The sequence below is a fragment of the Brassica napus genome, chromosome A8 (genome assembly GCF_020379485.1).
Source record: "Brassica napus cultivar Da-Ae chromosome A8, Da-Ae, whole genome shotgun sequence".
Lineage (NCBI taxonomy): Eukaryota > Viridiplantae > Streptophyta > Magnoliopsida > Brassicales > Brassicaceae > Brassica > Brassica napus.
Genome location: NC_063441.1, coordinates 18,964,032 through 18,975,216, shown reverse-complemented (window position 1 = coordinate 18,975,216; position 11,185 = coordinate 18,964,032). Strand labels below are relative to the sequence as shown.

The 11,185-nt window shown below is 34.5% G+C and overlaps 3 protein-coding genes and 1 pseudogene across 3 annotated transcripts; 2 read left to right on the top strand and 2 right to left on the bottom strand.

Moving 5' to 3' along the window:
* Positions 1 to 463: 463 nt before the first annotated feature.
* On the bottom strand, positions 464 to 1,449 carry LOC125577136 (S-protein homolog 5-like). Its single transcript, XM_048738004.1, has one exon. It carries the CDS (start codon positions 1,021 to 1,023, stop codon positions 574 to 576), a length of 450 nt encoding a protein of 149 aa, XP_048593961.1. The 5' UTR covers positions 1,024 to 1,449; the 3' UTR covers positions 464 to 573.
* A 1,145-nt stretch (positions 1,450 to 2,594) lies between these two features.
* Positions 2,595 to 3,658, top strand: LOC125576962 (annotated as a pseudogene).
* Positions 3,659 to 4,191: 533 nt separating this feature from the next.
* On the top strand, positions 4,192 to 5,842 carry LOC106379526 (dof zinc finger protein DOF1.3-like). Its single transcript, XM_048738003.1, has 2 exons — positions 4,192 to 4,479; positions 4,814 to 5,842. The coding sequence occupies exons 1-2, from the start codon at positions 4,339 to 4,341 to the stop codon at positions 5,678 to 5,680; spliced, it is 1,008 nt and encodes a 335-aa protein (XP_048593960.1). The 5' UTR covers positions 4,192 to 4,338; the 3' UTR covers positions 5,681 to 5,842.
* Positions 5,843 to 7,967: 2,125 nt separating this feature from the next.
* On the bottom strand, positions 7,968 to 10,070 carry LOC125577135 (transcription factor MYB117-like). The gene is made up of 3 exons (XM_048738002.1): positions 9,180 to 10,070; positions 8,532 to 8,960; positions 7,968 to 8,425 (listed from the first exon to the last, which is right to left on the bottom strand). Exons 1-3 carry the CDS (start codon positions 9,562 to 9,564, stop codon positions 8,178 to 8,180), a joined length of 1,062 nt encoding a protein of 353 aa, XP_048593959.1. The 5' UTR covers positions 9,565 to 10,070; the 3' UTR covers positions 7,968 to 8,177.
* Positions 10,071 to 11,185: the final 1,115 nt, after the last annotated feature.

Here is an 11,185-nt window from a genome sequence, read left to right as displayed (position 1 = left end):
TGCCACTTAATGAAGAAGGTATTTTTGAAAATGTCTCATTAGTGGTGGTAAAAATGAAAAGTGGTACCATGAAAGTGGTAAACATGTAATTTCCCCAAGTTATTTTGCGTTAGAAATGAAATTATGGGTGCTAATAATTCATCTGTATACAAAACATTCATTTTTGGATGAAGCTCATAACTCCATCTCGGTTAAAATTCCTTTGCCGTGTGATTCGTACCAATATTTGTTGTGGATCTACAAAAGTCTATAATTTTTTTTGTTCTTTTATCTTTGAACCATTCTTGATTTCTATTGAAGAGAGCTTTTTAGATCCACCACAAATATTATCAAATCTCGTTTCGGATTTAGAGAGAACATAAACAATATAATGAAATTTCATGTTTATATGAAAATATAACAATTATTAAAAGAGAAAAGTGATAAATATGTAACAACAATGTCAAAACAGTTACAAAAGAAATGATTTCAAATTGCAAACCGATTTATTTATTTCATTTATAACACAACAATACGAAAGAAATATTTCTTTTCTTGATATGAAAGAAAGATACAATAAATATTTTGATATGACTAAGAAGCCCATGGAAAACAGTAAGGAGAGCCTCCATCGCGTTTCATACGACATGGACCTGACTCAGATATATGCCAAATACATTCTCTGCATATACCACACGTACTTCTTGGATTATCGTCTCTATCAGCTCTAAAAATGTCAAATCTCTTTACGTTTCCATGCCACGAGAAAGTGCAAGTATACACGGCTGTTCTGCGTATATTAAGATGAAACCTGAAATCGAAACTTTCATCAGCTAATATCGCTTTAAAGCCTAAATCTTTCCCTTTGTTCCTGCAGTGCAAGACCATTCCTTCACGTGTGACCAATTTGTTAGTGATCATAACATGTTTAGGTAAGAATGGCACATCTCCATTGACAGAGTGTTCAAGTGATAAAGAAGTTCTTAAAATAATTAGATATGTTATTAACACGAAAATGAGGTGACGGTTTGTTAAGAATACCATGGATGCCTTTTACTGGTTTGGAATATAGTTTTTTTTTGTGTGGTAGTAGTATTTATAAATGAAAACATTTATTACTTTCTTTAATAACTTTGTTTTCATTGTTTTCTTTTAGCTTTTAATGAGAATAAGAAATCTGTCATTTATAGGAAAGTATGCGAAATCTGTGAGTTATTAAACATAGAGGTAAAAATATTTTCTCATAAAACTTTATTCTCTCCGTTTTACAAAGAGTGTCACCTATACATTTTTCATACATTAAAAAACTCAATAAATGCATTCATGTTTTCATTAATGTCATCTACTTAACCAATAGCATTTTAAATAAATAAATTTATTTATAAGATCAATACATTTTATAATTAATATTAAACTAAAAATAAAAATAAATTGTATTGAAATTATAAAACGACATTTTTTATGTAACAAGAAAAAAATATTAAAGTGATATTTAATATAAAACATATAGAGTATTATATAAACATATTGAAATAAAATCATTTCTATAAAGGCTCTATAATAGAGTTATTTATTTTAGAAAAAAAATACAGAAATGTACATTAAAGATGCTTTAAAACACATATGCGTTCCTGGCATTCAATCATCGACCTCCACTACATGAGATTCGATGCAATTTTAATTCCTATTCAGGAACTCTCATTGAGTGTATATACAGACGGAGTCACAGCGTGCATGCAAATCCATTTGTTGGTTAATTATCCTTAGGCGGATCTAGAATGGAAAAAAAAGTAGAAAAATAATATAAATAAAGTGTAAAAAAGACAGGGGAAGAATCGACCCATGATTAATTGGGGGCAACTAGTGGGCTTTTAACCAACCTAGCTGCAAGACATCTACTGATTTTCAGTATAAATAAATTTATTTTTAACTTTTAGTGGGGGCAGCTGCACCCATGCTGACCTATGTTGGTTCGCCCATGAATTCCTTTTAGCAAAAATCGCATACAGATACTATCGAGAATGGCTAATCAACATATTTATTTCTCTGAGCTCAAGGCTGGTCGCTGTCGGGAGAGTGTTGTAACAAGGCTCCTTCCATTCTGAGAATTCGTTTTCTTGAACAGACAAGATTAACATAGGTTGCAAAGCGCAGCAACTTGATCCCCAAGGAGCTTTTTAGGTTTCAATCAAGGTCACGACTCACGACAACTAAAAATATTTACACCACACCACTTTTCCTTCCTTTTTTTTTTCTTTTTAAAATGTGATATTTAAAGAGAAATTGCATTATGACAAAAAACCTATTTTAGTAAATAACTATGGCCATTTAAAGAAAAAAAATAATTCTACGTTCACTTTTTTTTTAGAGGGGGGGGGGAGGGGGTTCAACATGTATTGGGAATAAAATTGTAAAACGTCTTCAATATTTTATTGTCCAATGGTTTAAAAAAAAACTTTATGGCTTTTTTTTGGTTATTCACCAAATTGCCTCATGCTGTTTGTTTCAATAAAATTGTAAAACGTCTTCAATATAAAAAAATAGCAAGTATTAAAAACTATAAAACAGAAACACGTAAACCCTTAATCACACCACTAGGGAATCATAAGAACACAATGACGACGGCAGTAGAGAAGACGAAACCTTCTCAATCTCCCGCCACCTCCTCCGACGTCGTTTTCATCGTTACCTCACGATGTAGTCCTCAACTGTTTGGCTCGCGTCTCAAGAAGCTATAGTCCAATCTTATCTCTCGTCTCCAAGAGTTTCAGAACACTCATGACCTCACCTGAGCTCCACGCAACACGAACCCTAATCGGGAAAACAGAGGATTGCCTCTACGTCTGCTTAGACCTTGACAATAATAACCCTAATCCTCGCTGGTTCACACTTTCACAGATCCCCGAACAACAGAAACTCATACCAATCTCTCTGACTCACTATAAAGTTCATATCGGTTTTTTCAGTTGGTTCAGCGATTTACATGATCGGAGGCTTCCACAAGAGAAAGGGAAAGAGAAGCAGAAACGTGTCGATCCTCGACTGTGGAACGTTAACTCATCAGTGTCGTAGACTCCCTAAACTGCGTGTACCTCGAAGAACTCCAGAAGTCTACACGGATGTAGTCCACGGTAACATCTATGTGGTTGGAGGCAGCAGGGCTATTAAGGACTATGGAGAGATTTACAATCCAAAGATCCAAACGTAGGAGCCGTTATCGCCGAGTGTGGATCTATATGGATTGAAAAAGTGTGCCCCCTTGAATATTTGTACAGTAGAGGGAGATAATAACGTGAAGTGTGTAATATCGGTTGAGAAAGGGAAACTAGTTTGGTGCAATGACGGTTGGAGTTTGGTCAGGGGGCTTGAAGGGTTGTCTTCAAATTCATGTTTTCCAAATAATCTTGTTTCGGTGGCGAGTTTGGGCAGAGGAGGAAGAGTGGCGGTTTGGTGGAAGAAGGTGGAGTTTGGTCGCCAAGGTCGGCATTATACTAACCAATGCAAAACTGATATTTGGTGTGCTGAGATTTCGTTTGAGATGCGACCTTGCTTGCTTCCTCCGGGATTACAGCTTGATGAGCTTTGGGGAGTTGTGGAATGGTCTAAGAGTGTGTTTACCGTTGATGGATGTGATTGTGGTTATGACTTCTTTCTACATTCTGCTGTTGTCACACTTTGATTGATCCCCCATGCATTCTCTTATTTTAGTTTTACGTAGTTTTTCAATAAATATAAATCTTTTGTTTTGACAGCAAAAAGCATGATTTAATTTTGCTTTTTGCATTCCCATTAGTGTATACCAAATTGCATCTATAAAGTTGCGTTTACGCAATGTCAATACATGAAATAGATTATGGATCGTTGAGTATGGTATAATGGTGCTTCGGTGGCGCTCCGGTAACCGCCCAAGAGGACACTGTGGCGCCGGAGAAGCTAGAAACGAGAGTTAGAGAGAGGTTAGTGAGAATTGATTTTATTTGTGTCCCTTCTAAGTATAAATTATGAGGTCTTCTAAGGTCTAACTCTATACTTTATTATCTCCTATTAATCAAGTGTATATAGTTTTAATAACCAAACAATTTTGACGTGGCAAATGAATGAAATCTTGTGAATGGCACAGAAAGAGATATCAAAAAGAGCTGAAAAAGATTGCAAAAAGCTCACTTTTATGCCAACAACATGTGGCTCTCCCATCTCTACATGTCCCCACACTTTTTTCTCCCTGTGTGGCTCTGTGCGATCCATTAATACCAACCCCATACTTCTTATACATATATATATACTCTTGTCTCACATCTTCTGTTAAAGAATAACACACATACCATCAAATCAATTTCTGCTTCACTTGCAAAGATTAGTATGTCTGAACTTAGAGATACTCCGATAAAATTGTTTGGGTGGACAATTACATCTTCTCTGTCTCCTGTTCTTAAAGATTCTTCAGATCACAGCATGGAGTATTCTTCCTCGTCTTCTTTTCCCTCACTTGGACTACACATGGTATGTTTCCGAGTTGAATATTAACACGTTTTATATTGTTTTTAGAACCTGAGAAATGTGTTTAAGGTGACTTAATATCATATGTACTGTTAAAGCTTTTGCTTGTAGAATGAGCCGAATATATATAAAGATTTGTATTTATTCATTCACAAAATTAAAAGGAAGAGGAAACCGTAGAGAAAAAAATGTATTAATTCTTCTTTGTTTGAGGCTCTTTAAAAGCTCATCTAAATTCTAAGCAAATGCTAGAAAAATGAATATCTTTTCTAATCTTTATCAGATTTAACATAGTTTAATGATGTTAGTTCTAATCCAAATTCCTCAAAATTTTCAGATGAACAACCAATCAGCTACTGATAACAGTGAACAAGACATTACAAGTCTTAACATATCATCTGATCTTAACAAAGAGTCAAAAGAAACATCTGAGAACAGCTACGACCAACACAGCGAGATCACAACAACAACTACGTCGGAAGAGAAAACAACTGAACTGAAGAAACCAGACAAGATTCTTCCGTGTCCTAGATGCAACAGCGGAGACACCAAGTTCTGTTACTACAACAACTACAACGTTAGCCAGCCACGTCACTTCTGCAGACACTGCCAGAGGTATTGGACTTCCGGTGGATCCATGAGGAGCGTCCCGGTCGGTTCAGGCCGCCGCAAGAACAAAGGATGGGTTTCCACAGACAATTACAAGCACATCAGTTCCGAGAATAACGATTATAATAGCTCCTCGACTAAGATTCTCAGCTTTGAATCTTCGGACTCTTGTATTAGTGAGAAAGGTAAGCATCAACCAAGCGATTCAAACATAACCAAATATTCTGTTTCTCAAGATTTCAAGAAGTTCCACGGGTTTCTTCCTGTGCAAGTAACATCCTCTGTTTCGCCTCCTTGGCCTTATCATCAGTACCCTCTAAACCCTAGTTTCTACCACATACCCGTCTACTGGGGCTACACGGTGCCAGTTTCGTCTACTCTAGAGACTTCCACATGTCTAGGAAAAAGGACAAGAGACGAGCTTCACACGAAAATGTTAGAGAGCAAAGACACTTCTGTGAGAGCAAGATTGGATTCACCCTCTGAGAGTATTAATGATGACGTGAGCGTAGAAGACAGAGCAACTCAGCAAAGAGCAACAACAGGGAGAGCATGTAACGTCAAACATACACTAAGAAGAAGAGAGATTCAGTAGTGTATTGTTTTGCTACCTTGTAGAAGAAGAGAAAATGTAGATACTTTTTGTTTGTGTGAAAAAGCTGAAGATAACTATTAATATCCATCTTATATATTTATATGGCACAGTAATCCTTTTGTGCATTACCCTAACGGATGGATATGCTGAAGTTATGGTCTCTTCTTTGGTAAATGTGGTTCTAAGATTAGATAACCTTTATTTCATTATTTTTCCTAGTGTATAGAATAATTCGAGAGAAGGAGTACAGAAAAGATGAGTATGTAGTTTATGTAAAGGAGAAAAAAAGCAGAGCATCTTAACTTTCTTTTGGTCATATAATCTAGGCGCCTAATATAATCCATCTAGTTGTCATAGAATAAAAGCTAAGAGGGGAGCATATAGTCTCTTTATTTGCAAAAGAAAAGTATGTAAAGGAAAAAAAGTAAATACACTTCAAATCATTTTTCTTTCTAATGATTTTGTATCTCCACTACTTCTAACTTTCAATCCATGCAAACATTCCACTCTTCATATCAACGGAGAAATATACCTTTTTCCTTTGTTTATGAATATAAAGAGAGTGATGCATTGCTAGGAAAATGTTTTTATTGTTAGCAAGAAACATTTACATGAAATTATTAGATTAAACACAATCCGTATTTCAATTTTATAAATATACATGTTTCTCAGTTAGCATGAAATATTGTTTTTGTACTTCTGTCCCGGAATCAGATTAAACACATACATTTTTTTTTTTAAATATATACACGTCTCTCTCTTTTTTTTTTGTCAACTATACATGTTTCTTTTTTAGCATGAAATATTGTTGGATTTGGCTAAAAAAAAAAAAGCTAACAAAAAAGATCCGAACGGGTGACCATTCTGGAAACAAAAAGAACTAATAAAAAAAAACGTAAAAAATAAAATAATATGAAAATAGATAGTTGTTCATTCTCAAGTTTAATAAGGAATAGTTTTGTTCTTTATTTCTCTACGAGAAAAGAAATAAGAGGAAATGAAAAAGAAAATTATTTTTTGTGAATGATGATTTTTTTTATGAACATTAGAGAATGCATTATTTCCATCATTCGTTCATTGTTCACCCGAAGTCTCCGAAAGGAATAGCTCCAGAAGGGTTTAAGCCCAATGGGCCTGTCGGAACTCCAGAACGGCTTACGTAAATTACGAATTGCAAACCGTTTTGTTTTGGGAGGGTCTTTTGCAAGCATATTGTGTTCGCTCCCTCCCGGTCTTGTTGAGCAGACTTCCAAAAGATAAAGAAATATGTTGGCATTTCACAACCTACGTACTCTAATCTTTACTGTGCTAAGTATCAAGGGGAATTCTAAAACATGGCAACAATAGGGAATTAGGAATTACTCATGTTATGACAAATTGACAATTAAACTAATGCATCACTACAGTGGACAATGAAATGCCTAACACCTTAATTTGTACGTTATGAACGTCCACACCATAAAAAAATATATACTATGTGGAATAAAAAGTTCAAATAGGCAGTGTTGCACGTACGTGAGCACAATTTATAAATGATCACAGCATGATTATTAGTGAGAATGGCGAAATTACATTGGTGGATGACAGATTTCTAAACGAAGACGATGTTTTTTGAAGTAGAACTTCAAAAATGTATAGGTCAATGGAAATAATATTTTTAATCGCCTCTATTAACTTTGACGTTTTTGGTTGAAATAGATCAAAATTTCTGTTAAGTTTTTAATATATAATGATGTGATAAATTAACATAATCTTCAAATATAAGTTTTCTACTTAAAAAGTCAAAAATAAATAACCACTTTGAGTACACCTTTTAAAAACTATGAAAACCTACATTTACTAATATGATACTAAAATAACAAATATTCAAAACCAAAAATAAGTTTACTACAAGAAACATGCAAGTATTCTTTTATATCAAAAACATGAAAAAAATATAAATATAAGAAAATAGTAGGTATGTGGCTCCGCGTGATATGAGAGAGAGACAAATAGATAAGAAGCTTGAAGAGTAGGAAAACGGTTTGGAGGGAAGAAACAAATGCAATGTGTGTGTGTGATTTGGTTAGCATGTTTCATGTTTGGCCTTTCTGTTGCACAATCTCTGCCTCAATCTTTGACAGTTCCTCATCTTCGTCTCTTTCTCCAACTCTTCACAACTACACTCTTTTAATTTCGATTCTCTCTCTCTTTAGTTGTTTTTTCTGATCACATCTTTAGTATATTTTACGTCTCTTATCCCCTTTTCTTTTTACTTTTTCTTAACACAATCTCCTAAGTTGAGAAATATAGCAAAGAGTTACTATAATACCGAGATTTTATCAAATGTTATACATTAATTAGACGCCCCACAAGGCCACAACAACAATCTACATTTTACCAATAAACGCAAACACAAGGCATTTTGCTTTCTAAACAGATAAAGATAACTTCTTGCTTTTCACTAACCAAATTAATAACTGTCATTAACTCATTATTACACCACTTTGTTCAAGTTTCATGCCGTCCCCAAGCCAAGAAAATCGAAAAAATGTGGTTGCTGCTTCGCCTTCTCCACCACCTCCTCATCTTCACCTTCCATTCCGATCCAACTCATTGGCTCATTTGGCACTCCTTTCTCGTGGCTCGTAGAGTCAATGTAAGGATATTCATACAACCCTTCTGACATGACATCAACATTATCCCCGCCCATTATTTGGTTGCCAAACATACTCACAACCATTGGAGTCTCATTGCTCTCATAACCTGAATGTTAACACACCAAAAACAAAAACCACACTAAAATATCAAAATATGCAAGGGAGAAAGATAATGAAACAAATTGATGGGAGAAAAGAGAGCAATTGGGAACCTTGAAAACAGTGGATAGGCAACACAAGCTGGTTATGGTCAGGCGTGATAGACGCATTATTAACCAAATGATGAGTCAAATTAAACTCGTGGAAAGGCTGAGTAAAGTAATGATGAGTGGAGATAAAAGAGTGGTGATTAGGGTTAGGGCTAGGATGATTAGAAAGCTGAGGTTTAAGTGGATTATTAATCATGAGCTTCCTCCTACGGTAAGCAGAGGAGTGTTCTCTATACTTACGAGCCATGATAACATGCCAATGGTTCTTGACAGAGTTATCAGTCCTACCAGGAAATAGCCTCGCAATCATTGCCCACTTGTTACCATAAAGCCTATGCGCTTGCATAAGTCTCTCTTCTTCATCCTCCGTGAAAGCTCTTCTGTTTATCCTCGGGTCCAATTGATTAAACCACCGAAGTCTACAGCTCTTCCCTTTTTAACCAAAAATATCAAAATCAAGTTACTAAAGATCACATCCTTACTTCCTTACCAAGAAGTCCCATTAAAATATATTTTTTTCTTTTAAGATTTGATTTCGTTACCAGATCTTAAATAAAGCTCATATCTTTGATTGACCCAGATGTATCAAACATATTGATTTTAAAGAAATTTTGAAAAAATCATTATAAAATATTTGATTTGATAAATTACCTGATCTTCCTTGAAGCTTTTCAGCTATGAGGTTCCAATTTTGTGGACCGTAAATGGCGACAAGCTCTTTGAGTTTAACATCCTCAGCTGGTCTCCAGTGTCCTCTCCCCAAGACCGACGGTTTTGAAGACGAGGAAGACCAAGACTGTCCACTATCTGTCGTCTCCTTCTTACCGCTCTCATTGTTACTATAATTAGGGTTATGATTATTACTCCCTTCTACGTTATCTCCAAGAGGACTCTTCAAGATATCAAACTCATGACTTGTGTTGCAGCGACGATGATGTTGAACGTTAATGTCGTTGAAAGGGAAGTCCCAAGAAGAAGCTTCTCTCCTCGCGGCGGCGACCTCATCCGTCCACCGTTGCTTTTCCGAGATAAACATGACGTTTCTGTTTCGAGAGAGAGGAAATGAAACAAGAGAGGGAAATGTCACGTCAGATTTAGACCATCAAAGGAGGAGAAAGACTATGCGGTGCATTTGCGTATTATAGATACACGTACGTAAATGTGTGTCAGAAATCTATATTTTAATAAATATATAATAATATCTTATTTGTAATATGGTGTGTGTTACGTATGGCTTTAGGTATGTGCGTGTATGTACATGTCGCGACCGTGTTTTCTGACGACTGTTAAAAAGGGTTATGGACCGTTGTCACGGACTGATTCAAACAATATAGTTATTTGCATTTATACATTATCATTATATGAGACACCACTGTTATAAGTCAGTACATATGTAGTATCGATATTCGATTTTCTGTGGACTGTTATTAACCTTTGTTCAGGTGTACCTACAATCTCATAGAAGGTCCAAAGTTTTTTCTAAAATAAATTATTTACTAAATCTCACATAATTAAGATTTGTAAACAATTATATATATATTACATGTCCGTATGTTTTTTGTGCATCAAATGTTCGTATGTTTATATATTCAAAATGTTATAATTATTACGGGTGTGTAAAAAGAGACGGTTTCAATATATATAGCGAAGCAAGTATTTTCCAAAATCATTTAACAAAAAAAAGTATAAAAAATCAATATATAATTTTTCATGTTATCTTTGATTTTTATCTTCACGTATTGTAAGATACCAGTTCAACCATGAGAGAAAAATCATGGATTATAACAAAAAGAGTGAACATGTGGTTAACTGTCGACCCAAATAGTAATAATGCGGTGAACATCTTGAACAAAATCCAAACAAATCGTACGTTTCTGCTGAATTTAATCCTCTTTTTATCAATGCTTGATATATATGTGCAAAATGACAAGGGTAAAAGAAGCAAATGAGATGAAAGAAAAGAACTGAAGCACAACTATACCTACCAGAAAGGATGAAAGCAAAAAAGAGAGTTGAACCAATGCTCGGACAACTTGTTCTTCTCATTTCATCTTCTTTAAACTTTTTAATCTCCACTTGTATCTCTTTCCTTTTTCTAATGTATTTACTACAATTAATTATTCCTGCGATTTTATAAAACCTCCCACCAAATAAGCTTGATTTTCATATAGATTGTATGTTTTCCTGTAGTGATGTTTTTAGCAGTCTAATGACTTCTATTAACCAGATACTACAAAATTATAGATTTGATTGATTTTATATACGCTAGTATGGTTTCTTCTAGGGATGGGCGTTCGGGTACCCATTCAGGTTTGGTTTGGGTTTATTCGGGTTTCGGGTTTTCAGAGTTAAAGATTTCAGCTTCATTCGGGTATTTCTAAATTTTGGTTCGGGTTTGGTTCGGATCTTTGCTGGTTCGGATAATCCATTTAAATGATTTTAAAATTTTTAAAATTTAATATATACTTTAAATTTTTCAAAATCTATAAATAAAATATTATATTACATATAAATTTGAATAACATATGTCAGAATACCTAAACTTAACATATAAATTAGTTTGGTTTGAATATTTTTATAGAGAATCAATAGATATTTCAAGTATTTTTGGTGTTTTGAGTATATTTTAGCTATTTTAGATATTTACTTTTGACTAT

Excerpts from the sequence above, each read along its gene's own strand:
- LOC125577136 (XM_048738004.1), bottom strand. The coding sequence starts at position 1,023 with ATGGTATTCTTAACAAACCGTCACCTCATTTTCGTGTTAATAACATAT.
- LOC106379526 (XM_048738003.1), top strand. The coding sequence starts at position 4,339 with ATGTCTGAACTTAGAGATACTCCGATAAAATTGTTTGGGTGGACAATT. Across the intron at positions 4,480-4,813 it reads CCTCACTTGGACTACACATG|ATGAACAACCAATCAGCTAC; the intron begins GTATGTTTCCGA and ends CAAAATTTTCAG.
- LOC125577135 (XM_048738002.1), bottom strand. The coding sequence starts at position 9,564 with ATGTTTATCTCGGAAAAGCAACGGTGGACGGATGAGGTCGCCGCCGCG. Across the intron at positions 8,961-9,179 it reads AAAGCTTCAAGGAAGATCAG|GGAAGAGCTGTAGACTTCGG; the intron begins GTAATTTATCAA and ends TTGGTTAAAAAG. Across the intron at positions 8,426-8,531 it reads GCCTATCCACTGTTTTCAAG|GTTATGAGAGCAATGAGACT; the intron begins GTTCCCAATTGC and ends GTTAACATTCAG.